The sequence below is a fragment of the Phoxinus phoxinus genome, assembly GCF_949152265.1.
Source record: "Phoxinus phoxinus genome assembly, chromosome: 1".
Lineage (NCBI taxonomy): Eukaryota > Metazoa > Chordata > Actinopteri > Cypriniformes > Leuciscidae > Phoxinus > Phoxinus phoxinus.
Window position 1 is genome coordinate 7,217,071 of NC_136876.1, and position 24,982 is coordinate 7,242,052.

The 24,982-nt window shown below is 39.1% G+C and overlaps 1 protein-coding gene across 4 annotated transcripts; it reads right to left on the reverse strand.

Moving 5' to 3' along the window:
* Positions 1-256: 256 nt before the first annotated feature.
* Positions 257-16,204, reverse strand: LOC307000716 (uncharacterized protein). Of its 4 annotated transcripts, XR_013798067.1 has the most exons (6): positions 16,151-16,204; positions 15,827-15,882; positions 14,956-15,307; positions 10,510-12,454; positions 6,887-7,174; positions 3,549-5,099 (listed from the first exon to the last, which is right to left on the reverse strand). XR_013798067.1 is itself a non-coding variant. In XM_079616502.1 (4 exons), exons 3-4 carry the CDS (start codon positions 14,987-14,989, stop codon positions 3,832-3,834), a joined length of 1,302 nt encoding a protein of 433 aa, XP_079472628.1. In that variant the 5' UTR covers positions 14,990-15,307; positions 15,827-15,882; positions 16,151-16,204; the 3' UTR covers positions 257-3,831. The 4 variants fall into 4 exon arrangements, 3 of the variants coding, with proteins under 3 accessions (XP_079472628.1, XP_079472629.1, XP_079472627.1); XM_079616502.1 differs by lacking the exons at positions 6,887-7,174; positions 10,510-12,454 and having other exon boundaries at positions 257-5,099; XM_079616501.1 differs by lacking the exons at positions 3,549-5,099; positions 6,887-7,174 and having other exon boundaries at positions 9,482-12,454.
* Between the last annotated feature and the right edge of the window lie 8,778 nt (positions 16,205-24,982).

The following is a 24,982-nucleotide window of genomic DNA, read 5'->3' on the forward strand; positions in this document are numbered from 1 at the left end:
ATGTTGTCATAATTATGACTTAGTATCTTATAATAATTAGAAACTTTCTCATAATAACTTAACATTGCATTATAACGAGATGCTTTCTCATAATAATGACTTAACATCTCATAATGATAAATGGTCTCATAATAATGAGATACTTTCCCATTATGAAAATTTTACGTAATAATGAGATACTTTCTTTTAATTATAACTCAATATCTCATAATGTGAAAATTTTTAAACAGATAGCAAGCAAGGCAAGGCAAGGCAAGGCAAGTTTATTTATATAGCACATTTCATACACAATGGTAATTCAAAGTGCTTTACATAGAAGAAATTAAAATAATCAAAAGAAATGAGAATAATTAAAACAGTTTAGAATAAAAAATTAAATAAAATACAGTGCAAACAGTCGGACGCACAGTGGCACAGTGCTCATTCAGTAAATGCTAAGCTAAACAGATGTGTTTTGAGTCTGGATTTGAATGTGGCTACTGTAGGAGCACACCTGATCTCTTCTGGAAGCTGGTTCCAGCTGCGGCTGGCATAATAGCTAAAAGCGGACTCTCCTTGCTTTGAGTGAACCCTTGGTATTTCTAGTTTATGTGATCCTAATGATCTGAGTGATCTGTTGGGTTTATATTCAGTGAGCATATCTGCAATGTATTGAGGACCTAGGCCATTAAATGATTTATATACCATTAATAATACTTTAAAATCAATCCTAAATGTGACTGGGAGCCAGTGTAAAGACCTGAGGACTGGTGTGATATGTTCATATTTTCTGGTTCTGCTCAGGATCCTGGCGGCAGCGTTCTGTACGAGCTGCAACTGTCTTATGGTCTTTTTGGGAAGGCCAGTAAGGAGTCCATTACAATAATCCACCCTGCTGGTGATGAAAGCATGCACAAGTTTTTCTAAGTCCTGACTGGAAACAAAGCCTCTAATTCTTGCAATATTTTTCAGATGATAGTATGCCGATTTAGTTATTGATTTGACATGACTACTGAAGCTAAGGTCTGACTCTAGAGACACACCAAGATTCCTGACTTGATTTTTAGTTGTTTGACCTCTAGAGTGATGGTATGCGTTCACCTTGAGAACTTCATCTTTGTTTCCAAACACAATGACTTCAGTTTTGTCTTTGTTTAACTGAAGAAAGTTTTGGCACATCCAACTGTTTACTTCATCAATGCATTGGAACAGGGAGTCAATGGGGCTGTAATCGTTAGGCGATAGGGCTAAGTAGATCTGTGTGTCGTCTGCATAGCTGTGGTAAGCAATTTGGTTCTTTCTCATTATTTGGCTCATTGGGAGCATGTACAGGTTGAATAGGAGTGGCGCAAGAATTGAGCCTTGAGGAACTCCGCATGTCATGGATGTCCACTCAGACTTATGGTCTCCTATACTCACATAATAACCTCTCGCTTCTAAGTATGACCTGAACCATTTTAGGACTATCCCAGAAAGCCCCACCCAGTTTTCCAGCCTGTCAAGAAGTATGTTGTGATCGACAGTGTCAAAAGCAGCACTGAGGTCGAGTAGTACCAACACTGATAATTTGCCTGTATCAGTATTTAAGCGAATATCGTTTATTATCTTTATGAGCGCTGTCTCTGTGCTGTGATGCGATCGGAAACCAGATTGAAAATTGTCAAAGTATCCGTTTGAGCTTAAGAATTTGTTCAGCTGATTGAAAACAACTTTTTCAATGATCTTGCCAATGAAAGGAAGATTTGAGATCGGTCTATAATTGCTTAATATAGTCTTATCCAGATTGCTCTTTTTCAGGAGGGGTTTGACAACTGCAGTTTTCAGGGAGTTTGGAAAACTCCCAGAGAGAAGTGAGGCATTTACCACTTCTAGGAGATCTGCTTCTAAGCTGTTTAACACACTTTTGAAGAAAGATGTGGGAAGAGCGTCAAGGGCGCAGGTTGATGTTTTAAGGTGCTGTACGGTTTCTTCCAAAATTTTGCCATCAATTTCTTTGAAATCAGACATAGTAACTACTTTCTCAGGTTGCGGTCTGATCTGTCTGACCCCAGTGCAACTCAAGGATGTGCTGATCACCTTTCTGATATTATTGATTTTCTCAGAGAAGAAAGAAGCAAACTCACTGCACTTGCTGTCTGAGAGCATTTCACTGGGAATCTGGCTCGGGGGGTTTGTTAATCTCTCTACAGTAGCAAAAAGAGTGCGTGTGTTGTTTAAGTTGCTGTTTATAATATTTGAGAAGAAAGTCTGTCTAGCTTTGCCTAATTCCATATTGAAAGCATGGATGGTGTCTTTGTAGATGTTATAAAGGACTACAAGTTTTGTCTTCCACCACATGCGCTCTGCTTTTCTGCATTGTCTTTTCATATTTTGCACTGCTGTTGAGTTTCTCCAAGGTGCTTTTTGTCTACCACTCTTCCTGACTTTCACAGGAGCAATATCATCAATTACACTTTTAACTTTTGAGTTAAAAGAATCAAGGAGAAAATCAACAGAGTCAGCAGATATGCTTGGTGTTGAAGATATAGCCTTCATAAATAGTACACTAGTGTTCTCATTTAAGCATCTCTTCTTGACAGACACAGATCTAGCTTCAATGGCAGGAGAGATCAATATATCAAAGAAAATACAGAAATGATCAGACAGTGCTACATCCTTAATAACAATCGATGAAATGTTTAGACCCTTACTGATAAGTAAATCTAGAGTGTGTCCACGATTGTGTGTCGGTCCATGTACATGCTGAGTCAGATCAAAAGTTTTTAAAACATTTTGATTTCTTTTGCCATATTGTTTTCTGCATTATCTATGTGAATGTTGAAATCTCCGGCAATAGCAAAACAGTCAAACTCTGAGGAAATGGTTGATAACAGTTCTGTAAAGTCCTCAGCAAAGGCTGAAGAGTATTTTGGAGGCCTGTAAACAATGATTAGTAAAATGCGTGGAGCACCTTTTAACACAATACCCAGATATTCGACATCTTTAAAAAGAGCAGCTACTCTCCCACCTCTCCTACCCGCTCTGCAGACACTCATAAAAGTAAAGTTAGGAGGGGATGTTTCATTGAGGACAGTTGCACTGCAGTTGTCTTCTAGCCAAGTTTCATTTAGAAATATAAAATCCAGGTTGTATGTGGTTATTAAGTCATTGACTAGAAGTGATTTATTTTTAAGTGAGCAGATGTTTAAGAGTGCTAACTTAACAGTCTTACTTTTTGTCCCCACAGCAGTCTTAGTTTGGCGTGTAATAGGCACCAGATTAGATGGGTTTGCTGTACGGCATTTGAAGGCCTTAGACTTTCTATCATGTAATCGAACAGCAATAGAGAAAGATACAGGCACACTGGGTTCCCGCTTGTTCTGTAAACATTTGAGAAAGTTACTGTTATCATAGCGGGGACCCGGCACATATCAATGAGAGCTGGTATCAGTTGTTTTTAGTTCACCTCGAGCCGGAGGAGGAGGGTGTGAGCCCTGTCGCTGTGGCAGAGCCCGAAGAACTCTTGCAGGAGGAGGGGGAGGGCGAGCGGGGCCCGCAGGCTTTGGTGGATGTGGGACCTGCCGTTTTTTGGTTGATATCTGGGGGCTTGCAAAAGAGTGGGATAGTTTGGTTCCAGCGTACACCAGTTTTTCCATTCTCTCTGAGAAGCACAGAAGTGGAGATGCTGGAGATAGAGATAGCGTGTCTGGTGAGAGGGTCTCTGGTGTTATCGGAGGCTGTAATATGCTGTCCTGGTTTCCCTGGCTGTTTTCCAGGAAGCAACCACCAAAATGTCCTGTTGCGCATCATGGCTGTTAGGAAACTAACTTACACAGGAGAGACTTTAATGCTCAGCACATAAAGATGAACTACTTACTGTGATATCAGACTGTGATTGTTTTTCATTTGAGTGACTAAAGAAGATAACAGAAGGAACCTCTCTCCACATGGATCATGGTGATCCGGTTTCTCCACTGTATGGATCCTCATGTGTCGCTTCAGGTTACTTTTAAAAGAGAAACTCTTTCCACACTGATCACACGTGTGTAGCTTCTCTCCACTGTGGATCCTCTCATGTGTTTTCAGATTTGATGAATCACTGAATCTCTTGTCACAGTGTGAACACTTGTAAGGTTTTTCTCCACTGTGGATCCTCTCATGTGTTTTCAGATTTGATGACTGACTGAATCTCTTGTCACAGTGTGAACACTTGTAAGGTTTTTCTTCAGTGTGGATCCTCTCATGTTTTTTCAGATGTGATGACTGACTGAATCTCTTGTCACAATGTGAACACTTGTAAGGTTTTTCTCCACTGTGGATCCTCTCATGTTTTTTCAGATCTGCCGACAGATTGAATCTCTTGTCACAGTGTGAACACTTGTAAGGTTTTTCTCCAGTGTGAATCTTCTGGTGCAGTTTTAAACTGTACGCTAAAGTAAAAGTCTTCTCACACTCAAAGCACATGTACTCTCTCACAACAGTGTGAATTTTCTGATGTTTAAGTAAATATTGCAGCAGTGAAAAACTCTTTCCACACACAGAACATGAATGTGGCTTCTCTTTCATATGAACGCTCAGGTGTGTCTTCAGGTTTGATCCCTTATAAAATGTTTTTCCACATTGATCACAATTGAACGGCTTCTCTCCAGTGTGGATTCTCATGTGAACATTAAGATGATTTTTTTGTGTGAAGCTCGTCCCGCACTGATCACAATTGAACGGCTTATCTCCAGTGTGGATCCGCTTGTGAACATTAAGATGATGTTTTTGTGTGAAGCTCGTCCCGCACTGATCACATGTGAACGGCTTCTCTCCGGTATGAACTCTCATGTGAATCTCAAGACTTTGTTTGGTTGTGAATATCTTTCCACACTGAGTGCAGGTGAAAGATTTCTTGGCTCTTCTTTTCTTTAAAAATTTATTTTTAGTCTTTGAGCGACTCAAAGGTTTTCCTCCAGGTTTGACATGTTCCTCCTTCACTTCTCTCAGTTCTTCACTCTCCTCCTTCACTTCAATCAGTTCTTCACTCTCCTCCTTCACTTCTCTCAGTTCTTCACTCTCCTCCTTCACTTCTCTCAGTTCTTCACTCTCCTCCTTCACTTCTCTCAGTTCTTCACTCTCCTCGTTCTCTTCCATCGGGTCTGAAATTAAAGCAAAAAATCATCAAAATACTACAAAGGAAAAAAAATGAAGTGTCAAAAAGTGTAAAAAAGACAAGTGTCTGTAGAAATTTCACATGACGAATGTCTAGACTGATCGCGTCTTTAACTAGTTTTAAATTAGCTATGTTTGAGAATTATCTGCCCTATGTTACAGAAGAGGCTCCCGTACCGCCTCCTCTTCACCACCGGAGGGATCCGTCCCCGGAATATTAATCATTTACAACTCCAATTCCCATAAGCCTCTTACCTGGGACTGATTGCGCACACACCTGCATCTCATCCACACACACACATCTGCATCTCATTCTCACACATGCATATACTTCCACACACCACACCAGTGCGAAGTCTTGATTTGCCCTGGCTGTCATTACCGAGCGTTTATACTTGTGGATTGTTTATTACCTTGTGTGATGGCCGAACCCGTGGCCACACATTGATAAGGGTAACAGACGCGCATTCATTCACGATACATGCATACATTCACATACTGATAGTTATTTTCTTCCTCTTTATCATTCATTGTTGTTTGTATAGGATTTAAGGTTTGTGTATAATAAAATCACTACACTGATTTTGGTTGATTAATGTGCAAAACTTTATTTATACATGTTAGTACTTTGTTCGTTGGTTTGGAGTGCCCACTTACTGGCTTGCGTTGTACTATGGCTGTTTCCTTATCCTTGTTTCTATTTGAGTTTAAGTTACCGTGGCATGGAGGTTGGATGAATGGCGTTGGCTGCAGCTGTGCGTCTTTCCGTCATCGTGGTCTTGACTGACAAAAGGCTGGGGCGCGGGCGGCAGTAAATATTTATGGCCTGAGCGTTCCGCTTGGCGATACCAACTAGATGCTATGTCATGGGGGGGTGAAGAAAAGGAAATTGTATTTTTGATTGGTTCCAATTTATTTCTATTATCAACAGTTGTTGTTTTGTATTCTAATATTGTTTGTTTATTATTCTATCTACCTTGATTGGTTAACTTGTAACTAATTGTTGGTTGATAAATTTGTTGATTGTATGCTTTCCCCTGTCGTGTTTAAGTGAGCTCACCGTTTGTGATAAATACCTGTTTGTTGTCTCATTTAGGGGGTAGTTTTCGTTCTGTTCAGTTCTCCTTAGTTTCGTTATATTGCGTTAACTGGTTTTGTTCATTTTAGTTTATTTGAGTCTAGCTAGATGATTTTTGGGTAAAATAAAACCCCTTTTTGGTTGGAAATCCTGTGTCCTCGTGCCTTACTACGTGGCGTTATCTGACACCTTGACATTGGACTGTGTACCCCATTTCTGATTGTTCTCTGCCTACCTCGACTTGGATTGTTCTCTGGACCTTGCTCCTCGCCGCCTGCCCCGACCATTGCGTGTTATCTGGTTTATCTCTGCCTATTCTCCATTGTTTCGTTTGCTGGTGTTGATTCCTGCCTGTTTGACTTCCTTAATTAAAAGCTGCAAATGGATCCTCTTGAGTCTGATGCATCATTACACCCTACATGTGTCACTCAACCCTGTTACAGTTGTTTTTTAAAAACTTGCGAACCAGATAAAAATTAAATAAAATAAAAGCTAAAATTATATTTGGTTTGACCTGATGTTGACAATAAATATGAACATTTCTCAAACCTCGCTTTACTGACCATTTTTGGAAAACCAAAAAACTGTTGTACACATTTCATAGTTTACCTGTTTATCTAAATGTGATGAAGTGCTTGAATGTTTCTAACATGAATGTTCTCCAGCATCATGAATGAATGAAGAATAAACACCAACCTCTTTGATCTTCAGGATCTTCAGTGCGTTTCATTCTGCAGGGTTCTGGATCACTCGTGTTCTCACTGTCCTCTTTAATAAACTCAGTCTCTGCAGATTTCAGCTCTTCCTGATGCTTTCATGCTCGTCTTCACTTGCAGATGATGTGAATTTACAGCATTTATTGGATAATTACAGTGGGAGGAGCTTCACTGATGATACAATTGATGTGGGAGGAGCTTCACTGATGATGAATTGCTGTGGGCGGAGCTTCACTGACTGAACTGCAGATTGGTTGGAGGAGATGATCTGCCAAAATCAAAAATATATCAGTAACTATGTTTGTTTTTATAGGGTCAAAGAACAGATGTCAAATGTTAGTGTCTGCATCAAATAAAAGTGATTTTATATACATAGAAAACATGAACGTTAAAAATATATTTTGCAAAACCATTTCAAACCATAGGTTAAAAAATTATTAGCGTAACAGATATATTGGTGTAAAAATTAAGCAACCTAGTTATTCTGACCTGTATTAAATATATACCTGTATATAAAGTATTTATAAAAGATTAAGTGCTCATACTAAGTTAATTTAAGTATCTTGGTGACAAATGGGTAAAACTTAGTGGTTTGAAGGATAGTGGCAATGTATAAAGACTATTATTGGCAATGTATAAATAAGTATTTTTGGGCTGCACTATGATCCTTAAATACAGTGTTTGAAAATGTCATCAAATGATGTTTGTTTTAAATATGCCTGATTCTTTTTTGTTTGTGGTATACCTTTGTCTTTTATCCATAATGCTAACTGACACATGTAATAATTTATCTGTTTATCTTAAAACAATTGATGCTAATTCACACATTTGTATGTCTAATTCTAACATTACTGTTTTTATTTATTAAAAGGAGGGCAGATATCTAGAAAGTAGGACAGAACTGTAAGAAACATAAAAGTAATATTTGTAGCCAAATACCCTCAGTCTGTTGACACCAATGAAATGAGCTTTAAGTGACAATTTACAGGAGATCTGGAGACATCAGCATAATAAATGAGGTGAAAACAGGAACTATTGTCATGAAATAAAGAGTGTTTTCAGCAGATCTGTTAATATTGATGAGCCTCAGACTATCAACACTCATTCAACAAGCCATTCAGGATCATCAGCAGATCATCTCACTTTATTCTGAGTGTTTGCTGTTAGAAACGTACTCGGTTAACTAACGTAACCTCGGTTCTCTGTAGAAAAGGGGAACAAGTACTGCGTAATTGCATTACGCAACGGGTAAAGTCATCTTTGCTCGAGATATGAAGCCAAAAAATTATCCTTAATTTTTGTATTTATTGTCAACGCAGTGTAGCAGCAGGCAGACCTACAGCAGGCTGTCTAGCGTGCTCATTGGCTGCCTGGCGCCAACTGCAACAGCCTACCACTGAGCTCAGTATGACGTCACGCCCAATAAGCGCCCTCACGTGGCATAGCCCGCCAGAACGGGGGGTGGCTTAGCATATATAAGGAATGCTCAGGGGCTGCAAACCTGGTTTTCATCGACTGAAGAGAATGAGCTCGCGGCGCGACCACGGCAGGTTGCGCAGTACTCGTTCCCTCTTCTAGAGAGTACAGAGGTTACGTTAGGTAACCGAGTACGTTCTCTTACGAGAGGTTCTCTCGTACTGTGTAATTACATTACGCAATGGGAACCCCTTGTCAACGCCGTGCGCGTCAAGCATCCACTACATAAGTACCAGGGGGGAAAGACCCGGGGGACACACATAAGTGGGAAAAAGGCGGCCAACAGGGTGGGCCCGCACATGTACATAAGCACACAGTAGGGGATATAAAGAGCGGCACAGCCGGTCTATACTGGATTTTATCGACCCTTATAGTGCGGCTCAACCAGGTGAGTCGAATCGAGACTTAGACTGATAGAAGTCTAGCCTGCAGGGCGGGAACTTCTAGCTTATAGAACCTAACTAATGTAGAGGGGGAGGCCCAGCCTGCCGCCAAACTAATGTCATGAATGGAAATTCATGAAATTCATGGATATGAAGATTTTATCTGAAGATATGAAAAATCAGTCTATAACAGCCTCTCGAGCCTTTTTATAGGCCTAAGCCACGCCTGCTTGCGCGATACATGACGCAGTGGGCGCGAAGCACCCTCATTGGATCTGACGTCACGGAAGGCCTCCGTCGATAGGCTGCTGCACTTGCCGCAGGGCAGCCAATGGGCGCGCGAGCTGTCTCGCCTATGTCTGCATGCTGCAGCAACGCGTGTTACATTATTTCAAAATTAAGGATAATTTTTGGCTTCAGTATCTCGAGAAAATGAATCTTTTCCCGCAGCGTCAGTCGACGCAGTACGAGAGACCTCTCGTAAGAGAACGATCCTGCAACGCTCTGGGAACATTATTTTATTGTTGAAAAAAACAGGAACCAAATACTAGCGTTAGGGGAACATTCTGTGTTTGCTGGGAAGCCCCAGAAGCAAATGTAATACTTTGCTTTCAGAACTGAAAATTATGGAATTAGGGGAGGGCGGGGCACAACCTAACATATTTTGGTTTTGTCTCAATCATTCAAATAAGGATTGAGTTTGATTTTTTTTTTTTACACAAGCAACATACACATCTCTGCTACAAATGAACGAAGTTTTTTCTAAGAGCTACTATTTTCGTACAGTTGCACTGAAAGTACTATTTTATCTGTATAGTTTGATATTGTTTGTACATCTGTATAGATAGATATCCATACTGTAACGAATGAATACACTGGAGGCAAGATGTCCATCCATCCATCTTCTTCCGCTTATCCGGGGCCGGGTCGCGGGGGCAGCAGTCTAAGCAGAGACACCCAGACTTCCCTCTCCCTAGACACTTCCTCCAGCTCTTCCGGGGGGACACCGAGGCGTTCCCAGGCCAGCCGGGAGACATAGTCTCTCCAGCGTGTCCTAGGTCTTCCTCGGGGTCTCCTCCCGGTGGGACGTGCCCGGAACACCTTCCCAGGAAGGCGTTCAGGAGGCATCCGAAACAGATGCCCGAGCCACCTCAGCTGACCCCTCTCGATGTGGAGGAGCAGCGACTCTACTCTGAGCTCCTCCCGAGTGACCGAGCTTCTCACCCTATCTCTAAGGGATCGCCCAGCCACTCTGCGGAGAAAGCTCATTTCGGCCGCCTGTATCCGGGATCTTGTTCTTTCGGCAAGATGTAGAGAACCCAAATGCAACTTTAATTATAAAACGTGATCAAACTTAAACAAGGGCATGGCAAGGCATGAAACTAAGAACACAGACAAGAAACATGAGGCAAACAGGGCAAACATGAGGGCTTAAATACACAAGACTAACGACTAGTTCACTTGTGAACAATCAAACAATGAACCAATGATAACATGACAGACAAGGGAGAGTCTGACATGAGGGGGAGTACATGTTTGGGTGAACTATCCCCTTTAAAATGCTTTCTCAACGGATCTCCGAGCGCTCTGTAGTAATGTTGCTGCGTGATCGAGATCGGCCCACGAGTAAAACGCTGTCTAGTATTGCTCCGAGCTGATAAACCGTTTTTTTAACGTGGTTTCGTTTTCTGTGTGATGTTTCTGTGATGTGTGATGGCTATAGGGTGATGTGTGGCTAACTTACACAGAAGAGACGTTAGCCCCTTTCACACAGCGCGTTGATCCCGGGAAATTGCCGGCAAATTGCCAGAGTGCCTTCTGTGTGAATGCAAACACGACCCGGGATTGGGGCCGGGTTGGGGACCTAGTAACATTGCCGTGTTCAGTCCCGGAACGCGTGCTGTGTGAACAAAAGCCGTAAACAATGCCGTGTCGTAATGATGACGCTGAAGCCGGGATGGTTCGCCAGGTGAAACGGTCTGTAATGCGCTAGTTTATGATCGAATCAGAGAAAAATGCACAAGCGTCAAATTTAAGACGCTGCTGAGATATTACGTCACATCGATGTCACGTGTCTTTACAGGATTTTTACGGGTTGTGTGTGAACGCACTCTCTGATTCCAGAAATTCACTGGCAGTGTGAATGAACCAAAATCAAACGAACCCGGGTCAAATTATCCGTGTATTTTCTGTAATCCCTGTGTGAAAGGGGCTTTTGTTGCTCAGTCAATTACTGTGATTTCAGACTGTGGTGATGTGGTTTCTCCACTGCATGGATCTTCATGTGTATCTTCAGGTGATTTATAAAAGAGAAACTCTCCCACACTGATCACACGTGTGCGGCTTCTCTCTACTGTGGATCCTCTCATGTGATTACTCTCTCACACCAGTGTGAATTTTCTCATGTCTATGTAAATATTGCAGCAGTGGAAAACTCTTTCCACACACAGAACATGAATGCGGCTTCTCCTTTGTATGAAGTGTCAGGTGTGTCTTCAGCTCTGATGACCTAAGAAATGTTTTGCTGCATTGATCACATGAGAACGGCTTCTCTCCGGTGTGGATCATCTCATGTGATTTCAGATGTCCTGAACGACTGAATCTCTTGTCACAGTGTGAACACTTGTAATTTTTTTCTCCAGTGTGGATCCTCTCATGTATTTTCAGATGTCCTGATCGACTGAATCTCTTGTCACAGTGTGAACACTTGTAAGGTTTTTCTCCAGTGTGAATGATCTGGTGCCGTTTTAAGTAGTTTGCTGTAGTAAAAGTCTTCTCACACTCAGAGCACTTGTGCTCTCTCACACCAGTGTGAGTTTTCTGATGTACATTTAAACCGTGTCGCTGTGAAAAACTCTTTCCACACACAGAACATGAATGCGGCTTCTCCTTCATATGAACTGTCAGGTGTGCCTTCAGTTCTGATGACCTAATAAATGTTTTGCCGCATTGATCACATGAGAATGGCTTCACTCCGGTGTGGATCCTCATGTGCATATTAAGAGACTGTTTGTATGTGAAATTGTTTCCACATTGATGGCATACATGCAGCTTTTCTCCAGTGTGGATCCTCTCATGTGTTTTTAGAGATAATGACTCACTGAATCTCTTGTCACAGTGTGAACACTTGAAAGGTTTTTCTCCAGTGTGAATTCTCTGGTGCCGTTTTAATTTGTTTGCTGTAATGAAAGTCTTCTCACACTCAAAGCACATGTACTCTCTCACACCAGTGTGAATTTTCTCATGTGTATATAAATATTGCCGCTTTGAAAAACTCTTTCCACACACAGAACATGAATGCGGCTTCTCCTTCGAATGAACTGTCAGGTGTGCCTTCAGCTCTGATGAGCTAATAAATGATTTGCCACATTGATCACATGAGAACGGCTTCTCTCCGGTGTGGATCATCTTGTGACTTTCAAGGTGTGAAGATCGGGTGTAACTCTTCCCGCACTGATCACATGAGAACGGTCTCTCTCCTGTATGAACTCTCATGTGACGCTCAAGACTTTGTTTGTTTGTGAAACTGTTTCCACACTGAGTGCAGGTGAAAGATTTCTTGGCTCTTCTTTTCTTTAAAAAATTATTTTTAGTCTTTGAGCGACTCGAAGGTTTTCCTCCATTTTGGACATGATGTTCCTCCTCCACTTCTCTCAGTTCTTCACTCTCCTCGCTCTCTTCCATCAGGTCTGACATGAAAGAAAAAAATATAAAATTTAATTTTCAGTACATTGAAATTATTCAAAGTGAGCCCTGATGTAATAGTAGAAAGTAGACAACCGTTATACGTTGTATAATATCAAGAAAATGCAATTATCTGCCTCCTTGTTTATTGTTGATGCTTTTTTTGTTACACATATTTAGCCAATGTATTGGATACAATGCATTGCATTCAATATTGTTATTTATTTTTGTTTGTAAAAGATGGCTTGTAAAATATATTGTTTAGGCATAGATGTACAGTATTTGGTTATTATGTAGATGTGGGTGTGTCAACCCATGAGAAAGAGGAGCAGAAAAGTGTGTGCTCAAGGACAGAAAGTACTGTGGTTCTACTCCCAGAACCTTAAAGGAAATCAGCCATCTTGGTTGAGTTTACTGGAGTTCAAGGACATGAAGAGGTGGACAGCTTGCACCTGCAAGGCCTTGAGAAGGATCTGGGAAACTTTGGGAAAGTCACAACCTAACGTCAGTGGTAAACAACAGGAGTATAAAAGACTGATGAGCTGATTGCCTCTTGGGATACTGATATGTCAGTGCCCCCGACGCCTAGAAGCCCAAAGCTGAGGACAAGAAACCCCAAGCAGAAGACAAGAAGCCCAGAGCTTACTACACCTTTGATTCAAAACGTGATTATTGTACTTTATACTTTAATGATGAAGTTTTATTTGCCTTTATATTTTGGTTTATTATAAAAAGAAAAGTAACCAATTAAAATAAATTTAATTGATTACAAAAACTGCCTACTGAGACTTAGATTTTGATGCTGTAAGACTTTTAATAAGAACATACCACAGAGAAGTCTTCTGACCAAATATAAGTGATTTTTAAAATGCTTATAATTTAGGTCAGACTCGACTTACTTTACCTAACCTGAGAAAAATAAATAAATAGGTTAAAGGTGTTAGGATAAAAGTACACACCATAAAACACATCAAATATTATGATAATTTGATGCCTTTTTATAAATTGATTATATGTCATTGAAACTTTCCATGAATGATGTAAATTTATCTTCCCATTATTATTTTTAAAACAATTATAGGCACGAATCCAAGGTTTCTTTAACAAGAACTATTAAATATATCAATGACACAATTATCTAAAATGATATTAACATTAAAATATACAATACTGCCCTATGTTGACACCAACTTTGAGATTGATATTTATTTTACTAAAACGCTTTAATTATTAATGGCCGTTCACACTAGACTTTTCCTTAAAGGAGTCATAACCTAGTATTACATTGGATACCCACGCTCTATTATAGTATTTCTGAAGGCATTATTGTCTCGCGAGATCTGATGCGATATTTTGGCTGTCGTGGACGGTCATTGTAATAATGCAAATGAGGGGCGCGTTGATTGGTGGGCGCGACTTGACGTCAAGTCGGCGCAGAAATTAACCTCACGTATTTGAGTGCGCGGGCACATGGGCTGGTTGACGAACCCAGGGGTAAACAAACACTTCACTTTTAAATATCGGCTTCCTGGCCAGTGTATAATCGTTAGGCAATCATAACATACATTTTTTCTCGTGGAAAAGGGAAAATTACAGGTAATGACTCCTTTAATAGACTTTCATTTATTGCGCATGTGAAAGTGAGACACCAGAAACACAAGCTCAAGTGAATAACCCTGTGAGAAATAACACAAACGTTTAGCATTCAAGTGGAGTGGATTGTTTATTTTAATTTTATTATTATTATTATTATTTGTTATATGTTAAATTTACGTTTGTAAAAAAGCTGTTGCAAAATATGACGTCATTTCACGGCCGTTGCAGTGTCTGTAGAAACTTCACAAGCTCAAACTGTAGAGTGGCCGCGGCTTTAACTAGTTTTAAAGTAACTATTTGTATTAGCTTTAAATGTGTCCTACATGTTTCACTCAACCCTGTTACTCCTGCCGTGATTTTCCTTCTTTTAAAAACAGAGCATTTCTAAAAATTGTGACATCATCTGGGATCTTTCTAATGCATGATGGGAAGACAAGAAAATAATCTCAATCCAGTGTCTCAGTTTTTACACAAACTGCAGCATTGACTGAATTCATCAACCCTGTTACCAAAGTCACTGTAAGAAGAATATCTATAACTACGAATAACTTGTATGATATTTGACAAATACAACTTCATCAGTAACTTGGTGCTTACTGATTATTCTTAAAAAATAATAATTGTTTTAACTATGTTGAAAATTACTAAAATTCTGGTAACGTTGTTGCAAATTGGAAACCAGATATAAATGTAAAATACAACAGTTAAAACAATATTTAGCTTGATATAATATAGATCATCAATATAAAAATATCTCAAACCTCCCTTTACTCACCATTTGTTGAAGAAAACCCAGAACATTCTGTATCATTTCGTAGTTGAACTGTTTATCTAAAAGTGATGAAGTGCTTGAATGTTTCTAACATGAATGTTGTTCAGCATCATGAATGAATGAAGAATAAACACCAACCTCTTTGTTCTTCAGGATCTTCAGTGTGTTTCATTCTGCAGGGTTCTGGATCACTCGTGTTCTCACTGTCCTCTTTAATAAACTCAGTCTCTGCAGATTTCAGCTCTTCCTGATGCTTTCATGCTCGTCTTCACTTGCAGCCGATGGGGATTTACAGCATTTATTGCTGAATTACTGTGGGAGGAGCTTCACTGATGATGTAATTTCAGTGGGAGGAGCTTCACTGTTGATGTGATTGCAGTGGGAGGAGCTTCACTGATGATGTAATTTCAGTGGGAGGAGCTTCACTGTTGATGTGATTGCAGTGGGAGGAGCTTAACTGATGATGAATTCCAGAGTTGGAGGGGCTGATCTGCCAAAATCAAAAGTATCAATTACTGAGTTTGTTTTTATAATAAATGACACTTCTAAGTGTAGCTGGCGCGGTCTGCACTTCGCCGACTACTGCGTCGTGTTCTGGTGCACTGATGACAGGACACTGACGATCTTCAATCAGAATCAGTCTCTCTCAGTCAAGAAGAATGCAGACTCGGTATTTAATCGCATTCAAAAATCAGAAAATAAAATGCAGGAAAATTACCATGAAAAATGAACATACCGCATTAGGCTTGTGTATATCATGTGTATGTGTCATATTGCGTGTTATTTCTGTTATTAACTATGGGTATTAACGTTTTAATTTTATATTTACGATAAATGCAACATGAAATAAACCATCTTCCTTTCAGTAGTTAACACATACAATAACATGTATGAAGCAAAATGTACATGCTTTACATCTGGGCTGTTCAGTGCCATTGAACACCAATCAATACACGAAAACTTTTAAATGAACACATTATATTCTAAACCTGGTATTGGAAGTACATACCTGTACAATTTCAAAGAGAGCAAAAGTTCAGGATTGTATCTCCAGTCAGAATCAGCCTAACATAAGAAAAAGGAAAACTGAAACAAGTGGGCTTCATTACAAGATGACAGAATGTCGAGCGCTAACATACAGCAAAACAAACCACGAGGCTAACGTTAGCTATGTTAGCAATTCCTTAAGCACTCAAAACAGCAGTTCTCGACACATCTCAACTAAATGTATGTGCACTCATCATAAAATACACGTACAAGTTAACATGTGCACTAAAGATAAAGTTACAACCGGTATATTTCAAGCTTACATTGCACCGATGTGAACACATACCTCTCTCAGTCCAGAAGAATATGCAGACTGAGAAACTTCTTCTTCCTCTTCCTTGGGTTTTTACAGCAGTTGGTATCCAAAAAGTTACATTACTTCTTCTTCTTCTTCTTCTTCCTGTTACTGGCCGCTCACTCCATAGGAGTATTACCGCCACCTACTGTAGATCCTACATGGGTGATGCATCTATATATTCCTTTTATTTTATATACAATCCCTCCGTTTTTCTCTCCTTTTAAGTTACATTACTGCCATCTGCTGTCCATTATCACGTCACATACTGTTTATATCCTTCTTTCCAGTCCTCTTTAAAAAATAAAACAAATATTTCTTTCCTTGTTCACTCTTTCCCCATTCTAATATACTTTTTACATTGTACTGTCATATACCAATTTCTTGTAAGCTATTTTTCAACTCTTGTCTTTCTTTTGTAAATTTCCTGCATGATATAAAAATGTGACTAACTGTTTCCTCCTCTTGACATTCATCGCATTGGCCTGTTGGATGTTTACCTAACATACAATTTAACTTACAATGTCCAATCCTAAGTCTTGTTATTACCATTTGCTCTTTCCTTCTATTCGTCATCTCTCTTATACTGTCTACTTTATTTTGAATCATGTATAGTTGTCTTCCTTTACTTTCATGATCCCATTGATATTGCCATATTTCCATTATCTTTTTCCACACTAGACTCTTCCCTTCTGATTTTGACAATTTAATTTTAATGTCAACATGCTCTTTTTTTGTTGCCTTTTTTTCTGAGAAACTTCTTCTTCTTCTGGTGTTTAATGGCGGATTGGCAGACCAACATAAATGGTGCATTCCCGCCACCTACTGATCTGGAGTGTGGAGTATACTTGGCTTTGGAAGAGAAAAAAAAAAATCGAATTCTATTTATTATTCCTGTTTTATATTATTTAAATATTAATTCATGAATTCTTGATTGTCTTGACCCATTTCCTAACAATACTTTTATTGAAATTGTATCAACTCCCATCCATCGTAACTCTTGAATTAACTGTTGTCTCTCCCTTTCATATGCAGCTTGCTATTTCTTTGTATTCATATTCCCAACATTCCTTCAGAAGTATTTTTACTGGATGACTTTCCAGATGTCCACGGTGCCAATTAATTCATTATTTGTAACAATTTGTATTGCTTCTTCATTAAAATCCAGGTATCTAGAAATATAGAAAGGAATATAAATAATTTAAATTCTTCCAAATATAAATAATGGTCAGAAACAGTTAAATCATAAACACAGAAATACAAGTACATATAGTATCCAACAAATACCCTCAGTCTGCTGACAGCAATGAAATGAGCTTTAAGTGTCAATTTACAGGAGATCTGAAGACATCAGCATAATAAATGAGGTGAAAACAGGAACTATTGTCATGAAATAAAGAGTGTTTTCAGCAGATCTGTTAATATTGATGAGCCTCAGACTATCAACACTCATTCAACAAGCCATTCAGGATCATCAGCAGATCATCTCACTTTATTCTGAGTGTTTGCTGCTAGAAACACATTATTTGAGTCAGGATACATGATAAAAGCCTGTAAAACTGCTCTATATGGAAACTTGATAAAGCTAACTACATTCATCACAATAAAGTATTTAGATAATTAAAATATGCAGAAACTGAAAACGATCATAAAACTTTAAAAAAATAAAGAGCACCACAAGCAATATTATTAATGTATAAATATAAAATGTCTCACGTGAGTCATTATAGACTCAATGCAAAGCATTTAGCAGTATCTTTTGCAGTTTATTTTAAAGGGACAGTGTGTAGGAATTTCTCCCATCTAGCGGTCAAACTAATAGTGCTCTCTAGCTCCTCGCTTTTTCAAATGCGTGTTGCCAACGCTATCTCACGACCAATTCGTACAAATTTGTACGAGTGATTAAAAGGTGGCTAATTCGTACGAATTTGTACGACCTCAAATTGTACGAATTTGTCTAAACCCACGTGATGGGTAGGTTTAGGGGCAGGGTCTTGCTTTTAGTAATCCTGAAAACATTGATTGCCTTGTTCAGGTGTGTTTAATTAGGGTTGGAGCTAAACTCTGCAGGACAGTGGCCCTCTAGGACTGAAGTTGCCCATCCCTGCGCTACATGTTCTACTGTTATGCTGCCTATATAAATATATTACACAACCAAGCAATGAAAAAAGCTTGTAATCTAGATCGTAACATTGACTTACCCGTCGAGAAGAAAGCAGAAAACTTCAGAGTCCCTTTCAAAGTCTTTCTCCTTCATTCGCTCTTTCCACCTGGGTAAAGCTATCCCGTTATTTACCCTCGGTTTTTTGAATTTGCCGGTCACGTTTCCTTTTAAATTAAATTTTGCCATTTCTCCTGTGGCTCGGCATAAGTATGATCCTGAATTATGAAGTACCGTGCAGTGCAACCTTTCAAATTTCTTCCATGCAAACGCAAGATATACTTTCATCTTTGAAACTGGACCATTTTTTTCTACTTCTCTTCTCTTTGGCTCTTATAAGTCAGTAAAGAGAGAGATTTGTCTCATTCACTTTTACTTAATGTATTTGATTCAAACAATGATTGCTTAAACTCCTTGCTCATTTTATCACCAACTCATTGTTATTGTAAATTTTTATCAATATAGCTTTTAAATGCCTAATAAATGATATTTCACCTACACATGACTGACATTGAATGAGATTGCTGTCTGTCTACATTATTAACAGTTTCACACTTGATATGCAGCTGACATGTTCACAAATCCCTAAATTTGTGTGCAGTTTGAGCACTTTTTTTTTAAGAGTAAAGCATATGAATGGAACAATTGAGCATTTTTCCTCTTCACTTTGTAGACGGTCCCTATCTGCTGTTTTACATTACAAAATGTATAGGTTGCGATACAGTTAAACCGATTAAAACACAAACTACACTGTGTTCTCGTCTACAATTTAAAACAGTTCGAACACAACCTGTTTTTCCTTCTTTTGCCTAATCCTTATTGATGTATTGAAGTGTTTCGGAGCTGAATCTCTAACAACATGTGAAACTTCCAGTGTCAACCCAACTTTATATCAGTGAACTGTTACTGGTTTGAGATCTGTGAGGGGAATTGATTCGCTCTCAAGTGTTGCTGCAGCCGTTTTATTTCTACTCTTTTGACACATTTGGATTAAATGTGTTAGTTACTTTACACTGTTAAAGCAACAATGTGTAGTTTAAGTATTTTATTAACTAAAATCAATGTCTTTATTCATAAATATTTCCTCAATGGTGTACAATTACCTCTCCCAATGATCCGACTTATCCTCATACGCGAAGAATTTCTTATCTTTATTTACATGGGACAGGCAACTCCACGGAGGCTTCCATGTCGTTCCGCCATCTTTGAAAAACTATAATAGCAAAGAGGGACAAAAAGCACTAGGCTACCCTAAACGCATTTCCACAACGCGTATTCGTCCAGAGCCAGCGTAACGTGACTGACACCGACTGAAGCGGACAAGGAGAGAGGCGTAATGTGTGTGTAACATATAAATGTCTATAAATAGCAGATGAATATGGCTATAGAAGGTTAAATAATAATTGGGCTACAGAAGATAGGGTTCGTCTCAAGGAGGTGTCGAAAGAGTGAATAATAACACAGAGACGAATAACTTAATTTTGGGTGTTGGTACCATGTATTAAGTGAAAACAAGACAAATAACAATAACCACAATAATTCCAATCTGCAGAGAAGAAAACAAACAAACAAAATACAATTCAAAACAACTGGAGAGTACTCAGATTAAAGACAGTCCACAACACACTATAGGACTGTATTCCTTGTTCATAAAAGATGAACACCATGTCCACTTAACGTGAATGGTCCGTGAGACGCAAATAGTCCATGAGCCAAAGCTTAATGAATGGCTGTATATGTGTATACGTGTGAATGAGAGTGGAGGGGGGTTGAGCAGAGCTGCACAGCCGCCTACCAAATCCACAGGGGGCGATGATGTTGTTGGGGCAGGTTCTGTTCCAGGTAATAATAGCTCGCCATCAACTGGCCCGCAACTGGCCGCACCTGGCCTGTATTAAATAAACAGGACCCATGGTTTAGTCACTACTCATAATATAATTTATCTACTAGCTAGTTTTATATTCTCTATTTTATATTCTATGTGTACACAATAGTATTCAAAATACTGCATAAGTAATCGTCATAATTATATTAAATGACAATAACAAAATCATACAAAGATACTCAATTGCATGGAAATAACCACCCATAAATATCAGGATTATTTACAACATAACATTTCATTCAACACAATTAATTATCTTGTCATTCAGTATGTAAATTAACCATTTAAATACTTAAAACCATAGCATTGAAACAAGTGCTAGGCTTACATTATAATTCATTAAACTCCAATAGAAACTCCATAGGAGCAAATGGGAAGCTGATGCTACTAGCCACCACAACCCACATAAATACATTGAGATGGCTTAATGCTGTTAGCATTACGCTAGCGGAAACCTTCATTATAATACATAAGGATGCCGATGCCAATGTCAACATGCTAACGAACACAACAAACAGACTCACCAATTCCCGCAGATATTCGACACACCGCGGCACCAGTCGACTTCTAAAGACAACGGTGGTGAACACTACAAATACAAAATCGCATGCTAGTCAACCAACCATTTTAAGATGGAAAATAAGCGAAAATAGCTTTGTTTGTGTAGAGACATACCGAGTGCAGCTGCTCCGGTGGCTTTCCCCCTCACACTACTGATTGGGGAAATTCACCGCAGCTTGTAAAGACGCGCTCAAGTGCTATGATTGGTTGAAAGCGTTCACTGAGACTACCATGTGACTCCTGCACAAATATGTGAATGAAGGGCGTGTTCAGGTGACTGGGAACTAGAACCATTACATTTTACCCTGGGTTACACGTGTCACTGCCCCGGTAAATTTGAAAGGTTGCACTGCACGGTACTTCATAATTCAGGATCATACTTATGCCGAGCCACAGGAAAAATGCCAAAATTTAATTTAAAAGGAAACGTGACCGGCAAATTCAAGCTTTACCCAGGTGGAAAGAGCTAATGAAGGAGAAAGACTTTGAAAGGGACTCTGAAGTTTTCTGCTTTCTTCTCCACGGGTAAGTCAATCTAATGTTACGGTCTAAATTACAAGCTTTTTTTTTCATTGCTTGGTTGTGTAATTCATTATATAGGCAGCATAACAGTAGAACATGTAGCGTATAGTTAAACTCGACGAAGGGCTTGTTGTCATCGCTTCTTGGTACATAACGGCTACCGTAGTTGCAACACGCATTTGAAGAAGCGATCATTTGAATGCAAAATACAATTTCATCGCTAGATGGGAGTAATTCCTACACACTGTCCCTTTAAGTTGAAAAAATAAACTTATTTTAAATAAAAGAATATTAGAATATTCAAATTCAATATTTTTGAAAAAAAGCCCATCCCTACTATTAAAGGGACAATGTGTAACTTTTTAAGTAATTCATTAACTAAAATCAATGTCTTTATTCATAAATATGTCCTCAGTTTCACTAGATGGGAGTCATTCCTACTGAATGTCCCTTTAAGACTACTGTCATTACAATAGGCCAATTTTGAGTACCTTCAGGACATGGTGCCGATGATTTATACAGAGTTTCGTAACGATACGCTAATGCATTCATAAAGTAAAACATTTTTATATCACAATATTGTATAGAAAGTCAATGGCAATTTCATGTTTTGTTCTATTATGGCGCCAATAAGTGACACAATCCCACTATCTATTTTATTCCAATATTTTTTGGAGGAAAAAAATAAAAAGGCAAACACTTAAAATATTTCTAACTTTTATTCTTACCAATTTTAAGCAATAACCAATAAAATGGCTTAAAGGTGCTGTATGGAGTCTTCAGCGGCATCTAGCGGTGATGGTTCAGATTGCAACGAATACGTTTACAAGCGAGTGCTCGTGCTTTCTTTTGTTTTTTATTATTATGTGGAGTTTGTGTTGGAGTCTGTGCTGTGCTGGTCGTTTCTTAGTATTAGCAGACTCCATGTCATAAAGTTGCAGTGTCGTCGCTGTTGAGTGTCAGTAGACGAGGCGAGACGCTCGGGAGCGCGCATGCAGGTCTCAGTCACATCACTGGATTTCGCGGCAAATCCGACCCGGAGCCTTCACATAGAAATAGGAATACTTGTGTTGTGGCAAAAATTCATCAAACAAACATCACTGCGTAAGAGACACTCAGAGTCAAATTATAAAATAGCAGTATTTATTCTTGCAAGAATAGGAGCAGTCTAATACACAGTTGTTACCCTGTGCAGAAGAGTGACACCCCCCCAGACAGACTGAACCAGCTTTTATCTCCGTTTCAAGGCCTTCTTCCTGCCAGAGCCTTCCTACCAGTAGTTTTCCATAGACTAAGGCCATGTCCACACGGACACGGGTATTTTTATAACCGGAGTTTTTCCTCCTGCGTTTTTGAAAAAATCTCCGTCTACATGAAAACGCAAAAACACGCTATCAAGCGCCGTCAAGACCAATCCACACCAGCAGGCGGCGATATAACCCTAACCGTAAAGCCACGTTGGCCAATCAGAAGCCGTCAGCGGCGCACAATCTGACGTCAAACACAGCGGATAACGGCGCACACTTTGACGTCGCAAGGCAAAAACTCCGGTTTTACTGTCTACACGACAACACTGCAACCGGCGTTTCTGAAAATCCTCACCCTGGCAGGGGTTTTCAAAAATGTTCGGTTTCAGTGACCTGATACTGCGTTTCCGTGTGGACGAACGGGCGAACCGCGTAAAAAAAGTCACGGTTATAAAAATACCCGTGTTCGTGTGGACAAGGCCTAAGCCCTCCTTCACCAAATGGCCTTCTGACATCTAGGTCAGAGGTCCTTGTTCGTCTGTTCTCTGGAGTGCCTCTCCCTTCTGCCTCCCCAGGTACATAAACAGAATCTTCTCTCACTACAAGAGAGAGTCACACATGTGACATTCTTTGAATCATCTATATTTTACTAAAGATCAGTGAATATCATAAAATCGCCACCACACTTGCTTTCAGAGGTAAAAGTAAAACCCGCCAAGTGGATCATTTATTGCGAGATTACAACCCCTTCACACACAGGTAATAAAAAATGGATTCATTTCAGTAGAAAAACTCCATACAGCACCTTTAAGTGAAAGCTGTCTCTTCAAATAAAGGTGCTGATTACATTATTACTCCGGTAGGTGGCAAAAATCGACTGTTACATTTTTTTTCATTGAATAATTTATTCAAGACGACTCGAGAGATTCATTCAAAAACGGTGAATCATTCATTAAATAACTAACTATCAATGAATGAGACAATGAATTAATCCATTTTAAAAGTGAAGACTAAAATTTAATCTTTTAATATAATTTCAATATTAAATATTGTGTATCTGTATTATTATTCTTTATTGGTATTCATAATCAGTTGTATTATCTTATGGAGTTTAAATGCATGTGTTTGAATGCATGAAGAGACTATAGATAGCATGATCTATGTGAGGATCACATGTCAGACAGAGGGAAGCTATTTTCTGCTAAGGGTGATAAACTGGTGTCTGGTCCCGTGAATCAATAACGGGGGAAAGAGAAATAATTCTGAATCTACAAAAGTGTATTAAAAAATATATATAGACTGGAACGTGTTATTTTGTGTAGTTGTCTGATGCATGTAATCGTGATCTCCATTTTAAACAAAAACAATTTTAAATAAGCTACAATGTTTTAACTTGCAATAATAATAAAAAAATAAAAAATAAAGATTTTAAACTAAATAGATTCTCAGTTTATCCTGAATTAGGGGCGTTCACATATCGCGTCTAAAAACGTGTGGACCGTGGCTTCTGTCGTTGCTATGCAACCATGAACTGCGCTCTCCATGACGACGACGAAGAGGTATCAGCCAAGTATTAATTGATTTCTTGCCCTTGCATTAGCTTTACTACTAGATATATTCATGGAGATGAGAAATAAAACCCGCCCTGTTCAGCTGTTTGGCCGAACTTTCCATGTTGTTACGGAAAAGTCAAACCCACGATTCGGTTCGTATCACGATTTTTGACCCGCGATTCGGTTCGTATCACGATTTTTGACCCGCGATTCGGTTCGTATCATGATTTTTTTTTTTTTCGGTGCTGATGCAGTGGTTACCAGTTCATGTAACATGTAAGGGTGGCGCTGGCAGCACCTAAAAGCTGTAACAAAGAACCGGAAAAAGTAATGATTATGAATATGTCAAATATGGCAAGGAGACATTTTTATTGTTTATTAATAAACAAGTGTTTTCTGAGTCGGCTGCAAAGATGAAGTTGACGATGCTGACTTGCGATCTTGGCAGTAGTGAACGCGCCGGAGAGCGCGTAGTTTTATTACATAGTTTTCTTTCATTTTGAATTGTTCTGTTTAAAAATATGATTTCAAGCGTTCTGTAGATAATAGAACTCAGCTCTGTGAGGCAAGAGGGCTATATGAGTTTCGGTTCATCTATGAGACGAGCTCCAGTTCATGCGCCGGCGCCTCCGTGTCGTCATATCTATTATCTGCTTTACTTATTTATTAAATCCAGACAATTGGTTGATGAAACATTGATTAAAACTAAGATACAATTAATACAAAACGAAATTCACTTTAAAGAAAGGCTTTGTGTTTTCTGTTTGAGGTCTCTGTGAAAGTTTTAAAGCAGAGCCGATTTCAGAGCGGTCACGTCCATAACGGAGAACTATCACGTCCGTAACATAGTTTTTTCCTCATAAATGCGAACACGAAAAATTCAATAAAATGAAT

Coding starts and splice junctions, on each gene's coding strand:
- LOC307000716 (XM_079616501.1), bottom strand. CDS start 14,989: ATGAAACACACTGAAGATCCTGAAGAACAAAGAG. Junction 12,455..14,955: donor AGATCCTGAAGAACAAAGAG/GTTGGTGTTTAT, acceptor CTTTCATGTCAG/ACCTGATGGAAGAGAGCGAG.